The 22,382-nt window shown below is 40.4% G+C and overlaps 2 protein-coding genes across 2 annotated transcripts; both read left to right on the top strand.

The window, feature by feature from the left end:
* The first annotated feature begins 1,335 nt into the window (after positions 1-1,335).
* Positions 1,336-8,660, top strand: ildr1a (immunoglobulin-like domain containing receptor 1a). Its single transcript, XM_069174511.1, has 9 exons — positions 1,336-1,554; positions 2,291-2,461; positions 3,469-3,618; positions 4,287-4,406; positions 4,630-4,776; positions 5,292-5,411; positions 5,536-5,717; positions 6,515-7,150; positions 7,322-8,660. Exons 1-9 carry the CDS (start codon positions 1,509-1,511, stop codon positions 7,358-7,360), a joined length of 1,611 nt encoding a protein of 536 aa, XP_069030612.1. The 5' UTR covers positions 1,336-1,508; the 3' UTR covers positions 7,361-8,660.
* Positions 8,661-10,753: 2,093 nt separating this feature from the next.
* On the top strand, positions 10,754-22,363 carry tmem39a (transmembrane protein 39A). Its single transcript, XM_069174086.1, has 9 exons — positions 10,754-10,997; positions 14,357-14,570; positions 14,847-15,069; positions 15,611-15,694; positions 15,821-15,975; positions 16,711-17,068; positions 17,232-17,419; positions 17,511-17,631; positions 19,536-22,363. Exons 2-9 carry the CDS (start codon positions 14,458-14,460, stop codon positions 19,773-19,775), a joined length of 1,482 nt encoding a protein of 493 aa, XP_069030187.1. The 5' UTR covers positions 10,754-10,997; positions 14,357-14,457; the 3' UTR covers positions 19,776-22,363.
* The last annotated feature ends 19 nt before the right edge of the window (positions 22,364-22,382 follow it).

Below are 22,382 nucleotides of genomic sequence, written 5' to 3'. Positions count from 1 at the left end.
CGGAGGGAGGACGTGTTTAAAAAGTTCAGGAATGAACAGCTATCAACTCCACCGTCCTCAAGAGTTAATCACATAATAGCATTGTCAGAATAAATAAAGCTGTTTAGGACGACACCTGGTGGTTTAAGTTCAGAGTTACATCTGTAGTGTCAAACGACAGCGTCATCAAAAAATGTCAGTTCTACGTCAATGCAGTGTTTTTCAGTTACATACAGACACTGAATCACCTGATACAGAAAGCTTTAGTGAGAAGAGTGAATTGTTACCTGCAGCTTTCAAAAAGGCTACACATCCAAAATGGACAAGCAGTTTGTGCACAAACTAAAATAAAAGATCCCTGCAGACACACCTTCAACCAAATGTGCACTAATATTTACACTTTTTTTTATTTTTTTTTTTTTTTTTTTTTAAGGATGCATTTCCATTTATCGTTTCCACCTTGGTCTCACACTCGCTCTTGCCCTGACTGTAGGGAGCTTTGGAGAAAGTAATCAGCTAAATTCATGCAACGCAATGAGGCGGTGTTTGCAGTTATGATTACAGTTTGTACAAAGCCACTGTCAGTCACTAAAACCTGATAAAAGTTTGCATTTTTTGTGAATTTTTCGCTGTCAGCTTCTACAATATTTACGTTTTATATAAACTCGAACTGTTCATACTTGTCTTGTGTGAGGTATAGTACGTCTAAGCACTCTGTATATAGAAGTTCAAGTTTCTTTGATTTTGGTTCCATTAATTAGCCTAATGCTGAAACTACAATATTTCCATGTAGGCTGAGTCGGTCTATTAAATGATGAGATGTTTATGTCGGTAGACTGAATGTTGTGAGTTGTTTATGTGGTTGAATTTGCATTTTTAAATACCACTGATAAAGTTGTACCTTTTTATAGCCTACTTGTTTGGTTGTACTTACATCATATAAAACTGTGAATACAGCGCCACCTACTGACACATGCTGTGTGACCAGCAGGCATTGTTCACCCCCTACAGGAATGTATTAAAATATAGCCTACAGCTGCTAACTTTAATGTTTCAAGTGTTAAAAAACTTTGATTGTATTTATTTATGGATCAACAAAAACACGGCACACCGAGAGACGACGTGAATGAGAATGTTCCTCCTAAAATGTGAATATAAAAAAGAAAAATAAATAATTCTCATGAGAAGAATGTTCTGTATGCTTTTATGATTCCAAATCATCCGTGTTTACTGACATTTGCTGCTGTATGAGGGGGATTTCTACCTGTCAACGTCACACGTCAGGATGATTTCACCTGTTTCGGGGTGTGGCCACCGATGAGCGCAGTCTCAGGCATGAACCGCAGAGATAAGATACGTTCCTGTCAAACGGACCGGTCGAAACAATGAAGCGGTGTGTTTAGATCAGATTTATAATATCGGCTGATTGTTGGGGCTCCTTTCCCCGTTTTTATTCTTTAGATATTTTGCCCCCGAGTTTTTCCTTTTTATTAGTAGCCAGAGGGTTGTTTCTGCGGAGTTTGGTCATCATGCGGAGAGTACCTGCCGTAGTACTCCTGCTGTCACTTCTTCAAGGTAATTTCCATTTCTTTACATACTGACCTCATGTTGTGTTAAAACAAGTCGGCTAAAAGTGTTTGTGAGTTGAAACCTTTTCAAAATTTCGAGTGAAACGAGCCGGAGCGGAAGTATCGGTCACATGACTGTTTGTTTATTTGAAGTAAGATGCATACATTATATTATAATATATTATATAATTATAGCCCCAAAATTTGCCTGTATATGTTAAAAATCCATGAACGTGCCGCAGACAAACGTCTTTTAGAGTATTGCTTTTATATTATTAGCCTACGAATATTTGTCTTAATTGGTGACACAATTGGTTGTCACTTACAGGATTAAGATGTTCCAGTTATGCTTTTGAACTGTAACCAACCATTGTAAAGATTTCCAGCTTGGTTCAAATGGTCACTATTGGGATCGGGACACATTTAGATGAGGTTTCTTTCCACCTTTTGAATGTTTGGTTGGCAGTTTCACTGTAAAGCCACTTCCTGTCTCTTTGTCTGTGTCACCTGTTTTTCTGGTTGTACCACTTTTAAATGAACTCCTTGTTTGAAAGACACCGTCACACACTCCTACCACACTCTTCCTCCTGCAGTTTTGGCCACCAAAAAAAAACAAAAAAACACTCAACTATTTTTCTTAATAGCCAGCATCTTTTACAGCATATTAGACAGCTTTCCTTCTCACACACTGGTACACAAATACACCCATTTTATGTAACCATCTGCTTGGTGTCTCTCCGCAGTGTCTGAGTGTATTCAGGTGAATGTTCCTCAGCAGGAACGCAGCACAACTCTGTTTGCGTCTGTGATCCTCTACTGTGACTACTCCACCTCTGCAAGTCTCCAAGATGTCCTCGTCACCTGGCGGTACAAGTCCTTCTGCAAGGACCCAGTGCTGGAGTACTACTCCACAGGTGAGCTGAGAGGAAGGTGTTGTTTGAAGTCTCAGAGGAAAATGTTTATCATAGCATCATGTTTATATGAATAGTCTGTTGTTCATTAAACGCCAAAACAAAGCCTTGTGTCTGAATTATTTCAGTTATTAGAAGTTAAGATGATGTATTATATTCGCAAGCTCCGGTTATTGTCTTGCCAATTATAAACATTTGGTTGATGATGATGATAAAGGAAGATTTTAAAATGTAATAAAGAAGATATCGGTGTAATTAAAAGACTGTCTGAGCTTGAAGTCTTAAATCAACACAGTGAGATTCAGAGGAAAAAGCTTCCTCCGTCCTGCATTCTGTCCTCTAATCCATGTACTCTGCATGTGAAAGTCTATCGTGTAGTTTACCTGTAATTGTAGCAAAGTTTGACATTTATATTCTTATCTTTTAATTATTACCCTGTACACTTCTTCTTTCTAATTACATTTTTTTTTCCCACTGGTCTTTGTAGCGTAGCCACAGTAAGTATGCCACGCTGCATTTTACTGCGCATGCTTGGGACTTGCTGAAAAAGGTCTTGATGTTGGCCTGTTTACACAGACGATGAAGCCATTTGCACCAAAATTTTACGTTTGATTTATTGACATTATATTACTGTATATTTAACAAGACTAATAATATAGAACAATGCTGGCAGCTCTGTGAGGCACAGTGGTACTTTATCACACTAAACACAAACTGTGGCTAAGTCTAATGTCACTACATCTGCAGGTAATTGATCATACAGCAAAGTATCTAGCAAATTTAGAGTCAGAGTGCAGAGTCAGCATCCTTTTATCTCAGTCTGTGTTAGGACATTTCAGTCTGGACCAAAGTGGTGGACTGACCGACTTTGCCATCCCCAAAAATGGGGGACTAGATTGACTTAAAATCCAACATATCTGACTTCATCTGGCTAAAAACCTCTAGTTTGACAGTTACAGCTGAAGTTGTCATCTATTGCTTTAATGAAAACTTTGCCTCGGGTTTTACAGCATACCAGTCGGCGCTACAGCTAGGACAGGACCCAGCGAATGACTGTCCAGATGGTCAGCGGACAATCCGCACCGTAATCCAGAAGAGAGGAAGCAACGAGCCGATACTGGGATCAGAATACCGCGAACGCAAGATCAGCGTCCAAAACAGTGAGTTCGTACTAAGCTGAGACCAAATGTGGTTTTATTTACAGACCTGAAACCTTTATCTACTTTATTATAGAATTATTTTCTTCGCCCTTTATTACTTTGCCTATTCATACTTCAAAAAGAGCTGAAATAATTGGTTTATTAATTGATAAGTCAATGGACAGAAAATTAATTGGTAGCCATTTGGATAAAAAAAAAATATTTAAAATGCTAAATAAAATCTCTGTTTGTGGCCTCAACTACCAGTATTGTGTGGATTCATGAGACACCTTTTTTTTTTTATTTAAGTAAATATGTTTATGCGTTTAGCCTTGCTGTCAGAGAAATTAGAATTGCTGACATTTTATGGACTAAACTATTATTTAATAATTGAGAAAATAATTCACGGATTGATGACTAATGAAAATAATTGTGCGATTAGCTTCTTAACAAGTTGATTCGTAGAGCACATTAAAAATGTGGGTGTGAAGAAGCCACTCGGCAACGTTTTACGTGGAAGACAAACAGGCTGCAGAACAAACCGCACCAGATTCAGAGCAGTCCCGTGTGCATTCATGGTTATAATGAGCAGCTCTATCGCAGCAATGAGGCAAGTGGATTGTCTAAAATCACTAACTTTACCATTCTTTAATGTGTGTGTGTGTGTGTGTGTGTGTGTGTGTGTTCAGAGGCAGACCTGGTGATCAACGAGGTGATGTGGGCGGACAACGGCGTGTATTTCTGTGCTGTTGATGCTCCTGGAGACACGAGCGGAGACTCCGACAAAGAAGTCAAACTCATTGTCTACCGTAAGAAACAGAAATAAATATGAACGGTTAAACATACAGTCACTCCCACTGCAACGTCTACTGATGTTGTTATTCAACCTAAACATTCGTGGCATTGCAGGTTTCTTCTAACAGAATCAGGAAGTGTTTGTTTTGCATCAGAACATACCTGTATAGGTAGTACCTATACAGATGTTCACTTCTGAGAGCACAGCACACTCAAAGTGTCTCTCTCCTTCCTCAGATTGGTTAACAGTGTTGCTCATCGTCATCGGCGCCCTCCTTCTGATCTTGCTTTTCGGTATCTGCTGCTGCCAGTGCTGCCCTCAGAAATGCTGCTGCTACGTTCGCTGTCCCTGCTGCCCAAAGCAATGCTGCTGTCCTGAAAAAGGTAGAGAACGCAAACCGTGCTGGCCGGAGCTTTAAATGACGCTCTAACAACCAAACGGGCGGCAAAAAAAAAAGCATCACAAAAAAATAAATAAATCCAAAAGGCAACTTTGGAGTGATAAAACTGATCATGTGAAGGATAGGTGTCCAGGGTTTCCCCTTCCATTATAACACAAGTGTTTTCTTACAACACCTCGGCCACTATGGCTTCACTTTAAGCTGTTTTTATTACTTTATGGCCGACAGTGTGTTTCTAAAAAATATTGTATTGACAATTGTTCAAAATGACATTAAATTGCATAATTTTTAGAAACCAGAAACCAAGGGAAAACCTTGGGTGTCCATTTCACTAGCAGTGAATAGATCCCTTCTTCTGTGTTAAATTGCATTTTAAGGTTTAACTGATGCCATTATAAGGAGTCATGTATCCTTCAGTGCCGATAAAGAGCCTGTATGCTTAAAGAAGACCTTCCTGTTTTGATGAATATTAAAGAGTGTACTCTTTTCATCTTTCAGCGGTGATGCAGCATCGTATGATAAAGGAGGCTCAGAGAGCCATGGCTCCCTGGATGGGAGGACAGCCGGTATATACACCAATGAGCCAAGTCTCCCAGATGAACCCGCTGCTCTACTCAGGTACGCACACACGTCACTTCATGACCACACTGTGTTTTTTATTTTAGTATTCTGGTATTAATCCACGGATGTGTATACATTTTTCTCGCTTAACTTTATTCCACAAATGTTTTTATCTCGTCAGGGTCTGTTTCTGGGAAGAACGTTCCTCTCAAGGCAATGCCCCTCCCTCCTCCTCAGTCTTCAGTTTACAACATGCCCGCTCCCAGTAACTATGGAAACTATACTCCTGCCAATAACAATCAGATGCTCCATTACCTGGAGAGCCAGGTGAGGGGGATGGACATGACCAGTCCTCTGCTGCAGGTACGTTCTCAAATCTCAAATCTTCTGTCAACAGAAGAGCATCAGAGTATTTTGTCACGTTGTTGTTGTTTATAATAGTTTGTATGTAAACAGTCTCCTCTACCATTCCTGTTTACTTCTATTTGGAGGCCAATGATGTGTTTTCCCAGTGTTATTGCTTTCGATCTTTAATTGGACTGAAGTAAATTAAGGCCTGTATATTGTGATTTTTTTTTTTAAGAGAATTCAATGAATTCCAATTTATTTTTGCACACAAACTTGAGTAAAAAGCCAGCTTTCATAAAGGGATTGGGGACACAATATAGTTTAAATATGGAGATAACACTGTGACACTGCACATTTTCACACCCTGAATCTTTTTTCTTCGACACAGCTGACCAAACACAGCATGACATTCGTTAGTATCTGGTTTTAAAAAGTTGACCATCTGTCAAAACAACAAACTACTGACCACTTTACAATTCAATGCTCAACTGAGTTGCTGGCCTTTACAATACTGGAAATCACTGAAGAAGTATAAAGTATTTGCAGGAACATTGTTTTTTTTATGCCTTTCTAAAGTTGAAATTTTACGTAGTAGTGGAGTTTGATTGACAGATCTGTCAGGGCCCTGGTTGTATTATTTCCTGTTGGTACAAAATGGTAAAGCTGCATTTATTGTGTTCGAACTGCTATGATAATATATAGAGTGTGGGAATGCACTTGTGTCTATGAATTCCACTCAAATGTACCAGCAGTAGTTTCCAGTTGTATTTGCTTCTCCATTTCTTCTTCTTCTGTTATCTTCTTCCCATCAGTCCCAACCACCTCCACCACCCCACGGCCATCATATTCAACCTCCTGTCCAGCACATGCCCATCACCGTCCCATTTTCCCCCGGCCCTCCCAGCATGATCTCTGGCCTTGACGACGGTCCAACAGAGCGTCGCGTCATTACACTTCCACCAATAAGAGAGCAGCCCCTGGGCCGTGTCCCACCCTCTGCACCCATGACACGCCCCCCGAGCTCCAGTGAGAGCAGCCGCAGCGGCTTCGGCCGCCATGACGAGCGAGGAGCAGCAGGGAGACGTTACCCGTCACCCACCAGATCTAGAGGTCTTCCCCGGAGCTACAGTGAGGAGTCACTGGACGGGCAGGGTCGCAGCGGGGTACGAGGAGGCATGAACCGCCCTCGTTCCCGTTCCAGGGACGACTTGTTCGACGGCAGGTCCAGAGGAAACTACTCTCCCCCAGCATCACGACACTCGAGACGAGGCTCGTGGAGCTCGGATGATGAGGGCAGCAGCAGGAGAGGAGGAGGAAGAGGAAGAGGAGGAGGAGGAGGAGGAGGAGGAGGGAGGAGAGGAGGTGGAGGCTGGACCGAGAAACCTCCCAGCTACTCTGAGTTCGAGCCTGGACAGAAACCAGGAGCACGGAGGAATGAACGCTACTCTGTAAGAAAATCGCTGCTTTAGTCGATTTAGACACGCACTCCTGCAGCTACACCTACGCACTTACATCACAACAAACACAGCATTTTCAAAAACACAGTAATTATGAATGAAAAGTCTTGAGTTACACTGATTGCCAGTGAAGTGAATCTAAAGTTAGTATGTCTCTCTCAGGACAAGAGTTCTCGCAGTGGCATCAGCATCGTCATCTGAACCCTCCAGCTCACAGCCTTGTTTTCTGGCTACCGGTAAACGTTTAAAGGCTGACATTTTTATCTGTTAAAATGAAAAATGCCCCACCTCTTTTATTACCTTTCAACAGGCGAAAAGCTCAGGGGAGGATTCATAAAATGTGAGATTTGAAGATTAAGAAATTTGTTATAATCCTCCTTTCAAAGTGTGCAGGTGGTCGAGGCAAATGTTTGATATCAAGAAGAAAACTTTTCTTCTTTTTTTTAAGATATTGACTACTGAACAAAGTTTTGAATAATACTCCCATCTGCTGGTTTTTCAGTGTAATCAAAATATTCTGGGGAAATCTGGACAGAAAATTTGCTGTTACGTGATTCTTATGTGTAGCTTTAGGTTAGATGTTTGTCCTGTTGAAGCTCTATTTATTTGGTAGTAACAGTTTATTCTTACATGTGATGAAGTCATAAAACAATAAGTACAGAAGAAATGACTCCAGGCCTGTAAATAAATTTTTACATTCGCCTAGAACTACTTAAACCCACATAAATATGAAAAGATCCATGTGAATGCTGAAGTTTTTTTTTAACATTAATTTTTTGAAGAAACTGTTGTGGTTTGTTTTGAAGGAATAAATGCGCACCATTTGCCACTGTTGAGAAAATGATGGAATGGTTTGTAAACCTTTTGTACAGATGAATGACATAGTCATACGTAGAGCTCATCAGGAGCTGTAAACACTACGTGTAAATCAGTGAGTTAAATGGCCTTGATGTTGGAAATGAAGTCATGTCAAGCATGTTACAGGTGCAAAAAGTGATTTGTTTTCTTTTCAGACTTTTAGCACAATATGGAAATGTAATATTATTTTTTTCAGTGTAAAATTCCGGAAAATGTCCTGGTTCCCTTTTCATGGTATATTAAAAAAAAAAAAAAAAAAAAAAAAAAAAAAAAAAAAAACTAACTTAGATGTAGACATTAGGTTTTAAACTCTTCCACTGATGTTTTTAAGGATTTTTCCCTCTTTTGAGTTTATATTGTACAGTCTGTTTATGTTTATTAACAGTATTGATAATAAACTTTTGACCTTTGGGTATAACAGAACTGTTTGGTTGGTTTATTCTTTTTAAACTTTAACTTAAATAAAAGTTTTAAAGTTGTCCAAACACTGTAGGCAGTTATCCTGTGTTGGGAGTCACATGACAGACTTTACAATAATTTACCTTAAAAAAAATTCCCCTCGGGGATTAATAAAGTAACTACCTAACCTAACCTAATATAGAGCGCACCAACACTTTACACGCACATCAAAGTCAAAGTTGAAGTATTTCATGTACGACACACTTTATTTCTTCATTTAAATCACCATTATGAGTGTTTTCTTGTGGTGAAACTCAAGATATGGAAGTTTTTCATTTATTAATATTTCATTTTAACTTTTTCCTTTTACATTGACACATTTCTATGGTATATTTTTTATTGTAAGGTAAGAGATCTACAAGTCTTAGCATATTATTTAAGATTCATATATTGTCTTATTTATATCTCATTTTTAAAAAAAAATGTGGCGCGTCAAAACTAATTTCTTAATTCCGTTAAACAGAAAAAGGGGAATAAATTAGGTTTCACCAGCTGTAACCAATGCTAGTTCTTGCCCTTTTTTTTAATCAATTAAAAAACATTTACATCTTGATACTATTCTTATTTTAAAGTAAGGGGTCTACAAGTCTGGCCATGTCCTCAACTCAGGTTTGAAAGAGTGTTTATTTAGTTTTGACTGTGGGGCAGAACTGAATCATATCCTACTCCCCATTTAGTGCACTAAAGCTATGGGGAGAAGGAGCAGTGACTGAGTTATTGGGTGCATCTGACTTTATGCGGCACTGAGCAGCACTGATTAAAGTGATGCATGCTGGACTTACAATATTACATGATGGTTAGAAATTTTGTCCGACTTTAGCTGCCGCTCCAAAACGTCACAATGTCAAATGATATTAAAACCTCACGGAAGCGAGGCCGCTGCAGCTGCTCAACCTCCTCTGTGACGACACTATTTTATGCTGATAGGTTTGAAGTGTAATGTCATCAGTCTGAAATATTGAGGTTTACATTTATACGCTTAAAATACAAACCACAGAGCAGCTGCAAGTTTTCCATACAGTTATATGGACAAGTTGCTGCTGAGACACAACTGGGCGGATTTTTGTGTGTTGGCATGTTGCTTATTGATGATGAAATGTTTCATGATAGAACCCTAAACGTGACAGGCAGATAAGATGATCTATGTCCTTGTAAGTTTCTGTCATCAGGACCTCACTGTGCTCAGAGCCCTGACCTGATTTATGTTGTTATTTGCAGCTATGTATTAATAATGGAAATAAGCTTAAGTGAGAATGAAAGGCAAACACCGCGAGATCAGCCGTTGTTGTCAGTTTAGGCACACCACCTGAAGTAGAAGGGATGTAAAATTAGGATAGAATAGACCAATCAAATAGCAGGATATAATAGACCAATCAGATAGCAGGGAAGAATAGACCAATCAGTATAGAATAGACCAATCAAATAGTAGGATATAATAAACCAATCAGACAGCAGGATAGAATAGACCAATCAGAAAGCAGGATAGAAAAGACCACTCAGAAAGCAGGAGGGAATAGACCAATCAGACAGCATGAAAACCTGAACAGCTCCTGAGGTTTGTGTTTTCAATATTTCAGACTGAGGAGCTGACACTGACAAATTTACAGACCAGACAAAGTTAACATCAGTGTTGGACACATACAATTAAATCTATATGTGTTTATAAGAAACAAGTTATTTTTACAGCTTTCTTGCTGGATGTAAAACGACAGCATGTCTGTGTCCAGATATAAAAGTACTGTGTGTCTGTGTCCGGATGTAAAACCTGAGCTGCAGAAGGAGCAGATAATACATTGGGAGAGATAACTACTGGTCAAAACCGCTCTGGAGGCCTTGGAATAAAAACAAACCTCGTGTCATGCATGTCGGTGAAACTTGAACCCTATCAGGATAAAGTAGTGTCGTCACGGAGGAGGTTCTCCACTGTTGCAGCCGGAGGAGAGAAACTGCAAAAATAATGTGACAAACGCACTGCAAGTCAGGCGCAGTTGATGTCGGACAGAGCCTGAATATTTTGTTTCTAATTGGGAGTATTGTATTGAAAAGTTTTCAATATCACGGAATGTCATTTAAAATCAAAGAGGAGAAATTTGTTTTTGTTAAATTCATAAATGTCATTAAAATAAAAATAATCAATAAACGGACTACAGCTCGCACTGACTCCAGAACAGCCGTCTGTTTTGTCAAACTGCGACTGTGCAGTGCGGGCTGGTGTACGTCGCGCGCTGATGACGACACGCGGAGAGGCGGTGCGGCTTTGCCACGTCGGTCTCTGTGCAACGCATTTTTACACTGTTGCTCCTCCAGCCCAGGGCTAACTTTTAGAGCCCCTTTATGCTCTCGGTCGGAGTGAAAGCGAACCTCCAGCGTCGCCGGTGCCGTTGCAGGTCGTCGCCGCGGTTCTGCAGTCGGGCATATTGAAGCTGGAAGGCGGAGAAATGCTCGCTGCTGTCCGGACTCGTCACACAACTGACTGATGCATCCTCGTTCAGTTCAGCCCCCCGCATGTTGTCGATGTTGTGTGAGTAACGATGGCCTTACACACCTTCTTTTTTTGTTTTTAAACTAAAGTTTTGCATTCTGCGACCTACCGGCGAGCTACAAGTTTACATATTTCTGTTTTTTATTTTTTATTTTTATTTTAAAGTGCGCTCCCAAGTTTCCGCGGTGTCGAATTGGCAACGCTGCCTGATGGCATGATTCAGATCGGCATGTCTTAGCAAGTCAATGCCCCCCCACCCCAAAAAAAAAAAAAAAAACACACCTCCTGACAAAATATTCCACAGAGAAGAGTCAGCAAAGTCCAACAAATATGCACTACGAGCTCTGCCTCGTTTTCAAACTCCCTTTTTTTAAACCACTCGCGTTGGAAACTAGAAACGTGTTGCACTTCCACAAAATTACTGAACACCATCCTGCAATCCCCTCAGTTGTAGTCAATTTCTGTAGCCCACACTTCCTGTTTTCACTTTTGACTTTCAACTGTAATTCTGGTTTTCTATCTGGCGTGTTTGTGTCGCGTGTTCCCTCCTGGATGTGGATTCAACTCTTAATTATTGTTTAATATTGCAACGACACAAAGGCTTCTGAGAAGTATTATCATTTCCATCATGTTTCATAAAACGCATGATAAAACGAATTAAGGAAATGTTGATGCACTCGGAGGTTGGATGTTATCTGCCTCTGGTCTGGGTTTCTTTCAGGAGCTTATCATTTACTGATGAAGAGGAGCGGGACTAGTTTCTTTTAAAGCACTGAGCTGTAAGGTTAAAGATAGTGTGCAATATTTCATTAAGTCCTTGAATTTAGTGTTCACTTAGATATACAACTGCTCAGGTTGGACTTTTATTTACTTTGCTTGTAGTTGGGCTGCAACCCACAAATAATTTCACTGTGGATTAACAGCGGTGGGAAGTAGCATAATGCATAGTCAGTCACTATATTACGCTTTCTACTTCCACTCCACGACATTTCAGCGCAAACTGACGGCTTTACGATGACGTTTTGACTCAATGGATAATATAACAAGCTTTGAAAATACAAGAGATTGTTAGAGATTAAACCAGAAGTTTCTGACTTTTAAATTGCTGTATTGGTACTTTTACTTCAGTAAAGGATCTCAATACTTCCTCCACCACTAGATTAATATGTTTATTTTGTCAACTAAAGTCATTTTTCCTGTAAGGCTAGGTTTATTTGTAGAGCACAACCTACATAAACAATACAGTCAATACAGAGGCAATTCAAAGTGGAAGTTATCGGGTGTCACTGTTAGAAAAAAAGTGAAAAATGTCCACCATAACCTCGCCCAGTCTAGGTGACGCCAAAAAAAATGGTCCATAAAAATATTCTGCGTACCATCCCATGGAACAGCAGCATAGAACATTAAATTTGAGTGGCTGGAACGGAAAAAATATATATTCAATCTTGTACCAAATCAGTTAACACTTAAATCTTCTTTTTTTTTTTGTCTAGATTGACATTATTTCATTGACTAATTGTTTCAACTTAACCTCAGTCTATCTGCATCAAGGACCTTCTTGTGACGCAGTTTCTTATATTTTGAAACCCCTGGCTGCAGTGGATTAACTTGTCTTGGCACTTGTCAGCTTCTACTCAAAAACGTCTACTAAAATCTACATGTTGGGCGTCATATATTATTTCCAGGAATTAATGATATAATTCTTCTGTATTTAATTGTTAGTTTGGTTATTGTTCTAAAAAACAATAAAATGATGTAAATATGCTCACAAATACAAGGCAGGTCATCAGCTTTACCATAAATAATTGATCTGTGAACCATTAGCGTTGAGATGAGTCTATAATGCAGACTGACGGCTGATTATCCTTTGTTCCAACAGATGATTGGATCAAACATAAGAAGCCCAGGTGTAATCAATAACAGTATAATTCATGCTTGGCTCAGTACTGTTCTTGCTGGCTCATTCACGTTTTTAGTTACACCTGTGTTTTTTCTGTGACGAGTTAAAATGTAGTGTTTAAACAAACAAACACACAAAAAAAAGGCCTTATGTCAGTATTTAGAAATCACACATACATTTTTACTTGTTTGGGGGTTGACGGGAGGTTTTAGCCGACATGGTGTCTGTTTCTGGATTTATCAGTCTCATAGCTGCTGAGTTAAAGAGTGAAGGCTCTCTCCTCAGCTGTATGTTTAAGTTAGACTTAGAATTTGCCTCAGCGAACACCTCCAGGCAATAGTTTGCAGAGACGAGCTTAAGCAGGCAGAGCTGCTTCTGAACAGGTTTGATACTCCGGGTCGTTGTAGATCGGTGATGTCTCTCACTGCATTGTGGTTTGACAGCAGCCGGCAATGCTTCAGGATGCCTCTGATATTCCCTCTGATCTGGCAATACGATTAATTATTTATGTTTCTATAAAATGAAAGCAATGTGTGTGTAGCAGTTTATTTGGTCCAACTAATGTTAAAACTAAGGCAGTCTAATTCATCAACCCTGCTTTAAATCCCACCTTAATGAGGGTTATAATGTTTACTTTATGCTTCAATGAGGTGTTGAGCCAACATGTAACTTTAGAGGCTTTAGTTCGCATTGGAGCTTTTACTGCATTATACTTCGAAGCGTGTTGAAAACTATGTCACTTCCATTTATACACATAAAAGTTCAAGAGCAGCTACAAGTTAAAACAACCAACTCTGACACCTCTCTAAAACCAATATATATATTTTTTTTCTTGTCTGATCAACAGTCCAAAACTCCCCAAAGTTTAAATGGAATGAAGTAAAATGTGTTTCAAAGACAGATTCTCATGCTGAAAACACATTTCACAGATGTTGGTTTAAGGACCGGTAGAATATGTTTGGTATTTCAGGCAGGTGTCCATGTTGAAGCTGCGTGTGTTCAAGTTGTTGTGTGTAACATTACAATGAATCAAAAGTACTCCAAAATGTCAAACGCATTCATATTATGCATTAGATACCCCGGAAAAAACGTGCACTTTACGTATATAATCAATCGCAGCATTTTACATGTCCTCATTCATAAAGCTTTTAATAGTTAGCCATGTTGTTATTATACTTATTGATTAATAAAATTGATGAGTATGTAAAATGAAATAAATACTGTGAAAAAAACAGAATGGACATCCAGCACTTGATCCAGCGATCTAATGATCTTTCTTTAATTAACTTCACTGCTGTTTACTTAATACATGCATAGTGTAAAGTAAATACCTCAGGACAGATCCATACTCTGATTGTATTTCATTTGGCTGCAGGGTGCTGATGTTCAGGTCTCGGGTTTGTTGGTTTTCAGTTCTACTGAAATTGCCTTTCTTCGTTTATAATCGGTTTACTTTTCTTGCTGAAACTTTGCCCTCTTCTGTGGTTTGTTCTCACAGTGGCCCAGCAGCACATGGTGGCTTATTGAGGCGAAGGGGAGGATTCCCAGTGGCTTTTGGTTGGTGGGCGCCGTCCGTGGTTGCCACGGTAACTGGCGACCATGCCAGGAGGTCGCAGGGGTCCCAGCAGACAGCAGCTAAGTCGCTCCGCTCTGCCGTCCCTGCAGACTCTGGTCGGAGGCAACCTCGGCAATGGTACAGGCCTCAGGAACAGGTATGTGTATACGTGCACACATGTTGTCACGGACTGTAATCCTCTCAAAACTGCCAGGATGTCATTCGAGAGATATTTCAGTTACCGAAATGGTTTAAGCTGATATTTACAAAAAAGTTAATTAATGTTGAGCCTCAAAGGTACTTTTTTTTTCTTTTCTCGATTCTAATGAGCTCCTTCAGTCGGTTTCAGTGACACGAACACACACTCTGTCTCCCAGATATTTTCTTTCATGAGAGTTGGTAGATTTCTTTATGTGTGTGTTTTTTCGTCCAGGAGCAGTAACTTGGTGGGCCTCTCTGCCCCGCCTCTCTCAGCCCTCATTACTCCGGAGCCGGTCCGCCACTCGAGGATCCCCGAGCTGCCGTTGGACAGCAGCCTGCTGTTCGAGTTCCTGCTCTTTCTCTATTTGCTGGTGGCCTTGTTTGTTCAGTACATCAACATCTACAGGACGGTCTGGTGGTACCCATACAGCCACCCTGCTGCCTCTACCTCGCTAGTAAGAACACACTCAACATAAGCTGTGCGCTTTCTGGCAATCATTTCATTTTCTGTCTTCTTGTCTATCTTTCTGTCTTCTTTTAAAACAAAGACCCCAAACTCAATTCTTTTACTGGACCAAAACAGTGATCTGAGAACAAACTTCAGAATTTTTGGTATATTGTTTGTTTGTTTCTTAGTGTTTGAAATTTGTAAAATGAAAAGAAATAAGATCTTTTTTTTTTTAATTTGCATTACCGCTGCCAAACGAAAATATTTTTTTGTTTGTTTACTTTCTATTATTAAAAACATCGTGTGCACTAGTTTAGACCTTGTTTACAGTAAATCCCAGTTGACAATATTTTTTACGGCAGGAAAGAAGACTTTTGGATGTTTTTTTATGAATACCAAAAATGATTAACCTCAACCTGAAATATATTTTGGCAAAAGTGACAGGATGTTTTTTGGTGATGTTCAGGTCTACCCATGTATAATAAAAATCCTCATAGAAAAAAAAAAAAGATAGATTTTATTATTTGATTTTTTTTTTTCCTCTACAGAACTTTCATCTAATGGACTACCACCTAGCGATCTTCATCACTGTCATGTTGGCCAGGAGGCTTGTTTGGACAATTGTATCAGAGGTAAACACGCAGATCTGATCTGTTTATCCTCACACAGCCCCCTGTGGGAACTGAACCAATATGATGACGGAGTTGGTGCCACAGTTTCTCTGATATCCGAGTTATTCTGTCGTCGGTCTCGTCCAGGTGTCTCAGAGCAGCGGTGGATCGCTGCTCCGATATGTGGTTCTGATTGCGGCTCGGCTCAGCCTGCTGACCATGTGTGGCTGGGTGCTCTGCTGGACGCTGGTCAACCTCTGCAAGAACCACTCTGTGCTCAACCTCCTCTTCCTGGGATACCCGTGAGTCTTTGATACATCTCCTCCAGTAAAGGCCAGGTTATGCTTGCACGAGTTGTCTCAAAGTAAAAATACGTGTTCTGAGTGGCTGCATTCGAAGGCGAGATGAAAAGTTACAGTAACTGCTGGTTGCAGCCTTGATTCCAATGTTGTGAAGATGCGGGAATACGGGGTTGGTTTGCGATTCAATGAGCACTTTGTCTGCAGTGGACTGATGCTTTAACTTACACACGCACACATATTATCTTCAGTATTTTATTTTACTTTACTTTACTTTACTTTTTATTTTATTTTATTTTATTTTATTTTACTTTACTTTACTTTACTTTTTATTTTACTTTACTTTACTTTACTTTACTTTTTATTTTATTTTATTTTATTTTACTTTACTTTACTTTACTTTACTTTATTTTATTTTATTTTATTTTATTTTGGAATCAGGTTGGTTAACTTGTCATCAACCTTTGAGATTCGTCACCAAGCAACCTGTGATTCTCTTAATCTGGTCTCTTGTAGTATTACAGTAAGATCATGTTGCAGTTTTGTGTTTATTTTTTCTAATGCATGTTCTAATGGAGATGGAAGTTGTGGACCCACCCTCCCCGTGTCTCACCATTTTAAATATGCATGATGTTTTCACATCAAACATCTCCCTTTCACCCCACCATCATCTGAAACTAAAACCCGCTGCTCTGTTTTGTTTGTCCTCGTCTGCTCTCCGCTCTCCCTCCACGACAGATTTGGTGTGTACGTCCCGCTCTGCTGTTTCCATCAGGAAGGAGCCAAAAGCCAAACGGCTCCGGCTGACTGCGATTACCCAACTGACCACCAGCAGAACGACCTGTCAGAGACACCGTTCTTTCGACCACGTGACTTCCTCTTCCTGTTACGAGAGAATCTCAGAGAGCAGTTTTCCAGCCCGCCGCACATGCCCACTCACACCTGCCCACCACACACACACTCACACACGCCGGAGCTGATTCGAGCAGAGGTGGAGGAGCTGAAGAGTGACTTCAACCGGCGAATCAAGGAAGTGCTGTTCAACTCGCTTTTCAGTGCTTACTACGTGGCCTTCTTGCCTCTCTGCTTTGTTAAGGTTGGTATCTGTAATTCCTTGTGCGTTACTTTCCTCTGGATTTTACTGTTAATTGCAGATACTGAATTTTCGTGCTCCACCATCACGTCGTCACCCTTCATGTTGCCTCCAGCCTGGTTTCTCGCTCATGTTGAGGTGATTTTTTTCCACTTCACTCTGACAGAGCACCCAGTACTATGACATGCGCTGGTCATGTGAGCATCTGATCATGGTGTGGATCAATGCGTTTGTGATGCTGATGAGCCAGCTGCTGCCCCCCAGCTATTGCGATTTGCTTCATCGCTCGGCGGCTCACCTGGGCCGCTGGCAGAAACTGGAGCACGGCTCGTACAGTAACGCGCCTCAGCATGTGTGAGTTGTCCGCCGTACACACATCTATACACTTACAAAGATTTCAAAATGACAGTAGTGGTTGAAATGGTGGTGTTTACATGTTTCACAGGTGGTCAGAAAGTACCATTTGGCCTCAGGGGGTGTTGGTACGACACAGTCGATGTCTCTACAAGGCAGTCGGGCCCTATAATGTCGCTCTGCCCTCCGATGTCTCCCATGCAAGGTTTTATGTAAGTACTTTCGATCAGTGAACATATCCTGTAATTTATTCACATAGATGAGGGTGGACAAAATAATGACACCTTCACTATATAATCCAACAATAACACAAACTAAACAGCTCTCTGCAGAGTGGAAAATGCTCCACCTCACATGACAAAGATCACTCTTGCCAACAAATTGTACTATCACCACAGAGTCACATTTGAATGAGTAAGCTGGATTTATACTGCTGTGTTAAGTGCTTTATTTGTACCTGTGGTGGCTACACTGAAGCTACTCTGCAGCTGCTACACGCCTGCTCATTAATACAACCACACACAGTTCCCTCATGGGGACTGCGGGAAGTGTCTTAGATTCTCCAGGTTGATTCACCCACGTCTAACAAACCCAACCTGTCAAAGTGAATGAAATAACACAAATATGGTGGCGCCTCGTGGTATCGTTCATGTGACAAAGGGAATTAAACAGTGGGACTATAATTTAAAAAGGCGCTACATGGCAATGCGGCGACGAGCACTGTCACCTCACTGCAACAAATTTCGGAACTGCCAGCTGGCTGCTTTCTACACGTGTGTGGTTTATCACTGGGTGCTGCGGCTTCCTCACACAGTCCCTAAGTAGGTTAAGTTCATTGTCATTTCTAAACCACCAGTAGGTGTGTGTGTGTTACATTTGTGTATGTGTTTTATTTGGTCTACCCCCTGTTTTTATGCAGAGATGTCGCGATAGTGGTACCAATATCTCTGCAATTCAGTGATTTTTCGATGCCACGGCAAAAAAATCTTCAAATAAAATGAATGCATTTCAGCAAAAACTCTTTTTACTTTGGAAAACTCAGAACATCGCTGCAACAAGCACTGAATGGAGCCTTCGAGTAATGCAATATAGTTTTCATAGTTGACAGTGTTGCTCCAAAAAAATAAAAAGCAATCAAGATTTTATAAGGCCTTGCCGTCTGAAATCTGAAAAAAATGCAAATAAATATCTTAATAAAAATATATATACATATTGATATTACAAAAAATGATAGCAAGTGGCCTTTTAGTATTTAAAACAGACAGTACTGTGTTATAAAAAGCTCGCATCCAGTTTCCTTGCCTAATGTGGGTTTCTGTCGTATTTCCTGTGCCTCTGAAAAGCTGTCTGTCTGTCTGCCTGTCTGCCTGTCTGTCTGTGTCTGTCTGTACTTGTGTACTTTGTGCCTGTTTCTCTTGCTCAACATCCTCCCGTGCTGATACTGTGAACAGTTATCAGGTATAGCTTGACAGCATGATAACACATAGCCGCTGTATGTTGACAGGCTGAACAATAATGACGGCAGCCTACTAACGTAATGAGCAGCACCCAGCTCACGGTATGAGTTCATACTTTTTGGAACGTTGTGTGTGGAGCATTGCTGCAACAGACAATACCGCTAACGTTTCAGGATGTGAACATGTTGTTAATAGAAAATTAACAGCTGAAACTTTCACTTGAATTCTGTGTACTGATCTGGAAGTCTGTCTTTGAGCTGCTGAGATAAGTCTGAGGTGTTTCCTCCTTTTGTTCCAGATGTTCTGTGACACTGTTTGCGTTCTGGCTTCTGCTTGCCTTTGCTTGCCTGATCATCTGACTCGAACACTAAATTTCTCTCTATACGACTTGAAGAGTTTTTTTCCCTTTTAAGGTGCAGCAGATCTGTTGCTGCACATGTTGTTGTTGTTGTTGTTGTTGTTGTCGTCGTCGTTGTTGTCTAATATCTCCAGTCCCTACAATATCTTTGGTGCCATAGAAAACAAGGCCACTTACGTTTTGTTATCGACTTGGCACCAAAGTATCGGCTCTTGTGACATCCCGATTTTTTTTGTTGATCTGTGGTCCACCTTGTGCTCTGTAATTTGTATTTCTGACTATCTGTCTGTTGGTCTTCCAGTTCCTGTTCCACAAGCCATTGCGGATCCTGAACCTGCTGATCTGGATCGAGTCCAGTGTGGTATTGTACCAGTTATACTCTCTGTTGCGCTCTGAGCGCTGGAACCACACATTGTCTCTGGGCCTTATTCTCTTCTGCAACTACTATGTCCTTTTTAAACTCCTCCGAGACCGCATCGTGCTGGGCAAAGCCTATTCCTACCCTCTGTCCTCCAACAGTTTGGGGCTCAAGTCGCAGTAAAGGCTCCGCACAGCGAGACCTCACCCACGAACTCTGGATGTGGAGGGGAGACGGTTGGAGGTCTGGTGAAGCGGAAGACGCTGGGAGGTTAAGGGACAGACTGTGAACTCATAATTGTGTTTTGATACGGTTCTATTTTTAATGCAATGTTTATATATACCTATTTAAAAGAATATTTTTTATTTTGTATACTATTTCGAGTTACACCGGGCATTACCACACTGACGACATTAGCATGTGGTGTTATGTTGTTGCTAGGCGACAGGGAAGTCAGGGAATGCCGGGAAGTGACTTTTCACCAAAGATATTTTAAGTGCAGGTGGCCAATCACAGAGCGGGCTTGACCTCTGGCAGTCAATCTAACCAGATGAGCAGGTCAGAGGAGAGGAAGGAGTCGTGCCTGAGATCCTGAATCCTGATTGTTATATGTTTCTGCTTCAACCTTGCATCTTAAATCTAGAACCAGTTCCTCTTTGGGGTAGCAGTATAATTTGATGATATCAGTATTGGTGCAGCAATAATGCTAAACCTTTTCCTCTGCTTTAAAGTAATAGTTTGCCATTTTAGGGAATTTGTTTATTTTTATTTGGGCTGAGAGTTAGAAGATAACTCGATACCTATCAACTCTTGAGTTTACCGTGAAGACCGGCTACAGGTGGAAACAGCCAGGTGTGCAAAATCTATTTACCAGCACTTCTAAAGCGTGCTAATTGATTTGCTATATTTCCTTTGTTTAATTCATCAAAAACCAAAATGTAAAAACCAAAATTCTTTTTTTTTTAAACATTTGGTTCATACAGATGTGGCCATGGTCAGGTTTTTTTGTTTTTTTTCCCCCTCTTTTTTTCTTTTAAGATAAGTTCAGCCAACTACTGGTCATAGCTTCTTTTATATACCATCCAGGCAATCAATCGTTTTGTCTAACTTGATAGCAGAATGCCAAAGGGTGAGGGAATTTTCCAAAAATGTTGAACTATTCCTTTGAGCAGAGCCTCTGTGGATTTAGTCAGTTAAAACTTTCCTTCAAACTGACTTGAGATCAGTTTGAAGGGGAAAAAAAAAACACAGTAGGTACTCTTATTCACTGCCTCTATACAGAATGCTGTATATTCCTCTTTCACCTTATTACTCTGTACTCTCAGTATTTGCTTGTTTCACATCACTGGCTATCTGGAGCGGCAGCTACAGCATCAGTCTTGACAAACTTATGTATGTCAACAAGGGATAGAGATACTATTGACATCCCTTAAACTTAAAAGCACACTTAAAAATGAAAAAAAATCAGCCGGCCCGGTTGTGGTTACTTTAAAAGTGTAAAGTTTGAAAGATTGTTGCTCTAAGCAGAAGATTAAGAGCCAAAACTACAATGTCTGACCACACTGACATGCTAAAATCTTGCTATGATATAGCGTTTTACTTATTTGTGCTCTTAAAGGCCATCCAGTCACTGTTTATTTTAATCCTGAATGCTTAAACCATAACGGCACTTTGGACGGTTTCACTGCAGGTCCACCTCTTTGTGGATTGGATGCAGACACCAGAAGAAATGTGGCTAATACCACCATTTTCTGTGGGTACTTCCCAGGAACTAACACCTCTCCCACTGCAAATATGTCTGTGTCATCACGTTCTCATATGGATTTGACAGCAGAGGGTGTTTAATGGTAATGTTTTCATGGGTAATGAAAGATCACGGGGTGATGACAGCTGGAGGGGAAACACTGTGTCTCCTCATTACCAGTTTATGTATTCTCAGTTACCGAAATGGTGTTACAAACCGGTTGCCTTGCTTGTTGCCTTTCTGTTTAGTGACACTTTCTGAACATCTTCTTACACTTTAGTGGTTTTCTCTTTGCGAGCGTCCTCTCCATCAGCGGTTCTAATCTGCTGCAGTCGGTGCATAACTTTGGGCAGTATTAAGGATTAGTGTCATGGCCTGATTAACTGTCCAGTATTCAGACACACATCAGTACGATGTGAACAACAGTGGTTTAATCTGAGAATCAGCATTTCCTGCGCTCTGGTGGTTTTCACATCAACAGCTGCAGTCAAGTTTCACACAGAGTGTTAATGAGGAGGAAATTACCTTGATTTGAAAAAACAGACTCTGATGATGTCATACGTGAGCCAGTTTGTCTGCAAAGTCATCCCCTATAAGCTCTTTGGTGCTTTTATTGTTTGTAGTCATTTTCCACTTGAATGTAGCAAATGTTTGCAACGGAGTTGTGCTAACTCAATCACACAAAAATAGACATTTAAAGGTTTGACTTAAATCCTGCTTCTTACTTGAGTGACAAGTCTTTGCTAAAATTACACATTCACTGTTTTCTTTTGTCTGGTGAAACAATGAGTCAAAATGCTGTTTGTTTGTTTGTTTTTTGTTTTTTTTTAATGTGCCATATCCCAGGATCCGGTTTCAGACTCCTGGTTGAACCTGTTGTTCAGTGTGATGTTGCTGGAGAAGTCATTGGAGCTGGTCCTCATATTTCGGCTTTTTACAGTGTTCAGTTCCCCCACAGCATTTCTGAAAAATCTTTTTGATGTCAGAAATAAAACAAATGGTCTCTCAACCAATAATGTGTTCATTTCTGTGAATATGATATGTTG

Source organism: Embiotoca jacksoni, unplaced genomic scaffold (assembly GCF_022577435.1).
Source record: "Embiotoca jacksoni isolate LCO1_2020_lvr unplaced genomic scaffold, fEmbJac1.0.p SCAF_6, whole genome shotgun sequence".
Lineage (NCBI taxonomy): Eukaryota > Metazoa > Chordata > Actinopteri > Embiotocidae > Embiotoca > Embiotoca jacksoni.
Note: the sequence above shows the minus strand (reverse complement) of the source record. Positions and strands in the feature narration are given on the sequence as shown.

What these genes read in the sequence shown, in the direction of transcription:
- ildr1a (XM_069174511.1), top strand. Translation starts at nt 1,509, where the DNA reads ATGCGGAGAGTACCTGCCGTAGTACTCCTGCTGTCACTTCTTCAAG. An exon ending in CAAGATCAGCGTCCAAAACA is followed by an intron (nt 3,619 to 4,286) that starts GTGAGTTCGTAC and finishes GTGTGTGTTCAG; the next exon opens with AGGCAGACCTGGTGATCAAC. An exon ending in TGACCAGTCCTCTGCTGCAG is followed by an intron (nt 5,718 to 6,514) that starts GTACGTTCTCAA and finishes TCTTCCCATCAG; the next exon opens with TCCCAACCACCTCCACCACC.
- tmem39a (XM_069174086.1), top strand. Translation starts at nt 14,458, where the DNA reads ATGCCAGGAGGTCGCAGGGGTCCCAGCAGACAGCAGCTAAGTCGCTCC. An exon ending in TTTGGACAATTGTATCAGAG is followed by an intron (nt 15,695 to 15,820) that starts GTAAACACGCAG and finishes GGTCTCGTCCAG; the next exon opens with GTGTCTCAGAGCAGCGGTGG. An exon ending in CTCCTCTTCCTGGGATACCC is followed by an intron (nt 15,976 to 16,710) that starts GTGAGTCTTTGA and finishes CCTCCACGACAG; the next exon opens with ATTTGGTGTGTACGTCCCGC.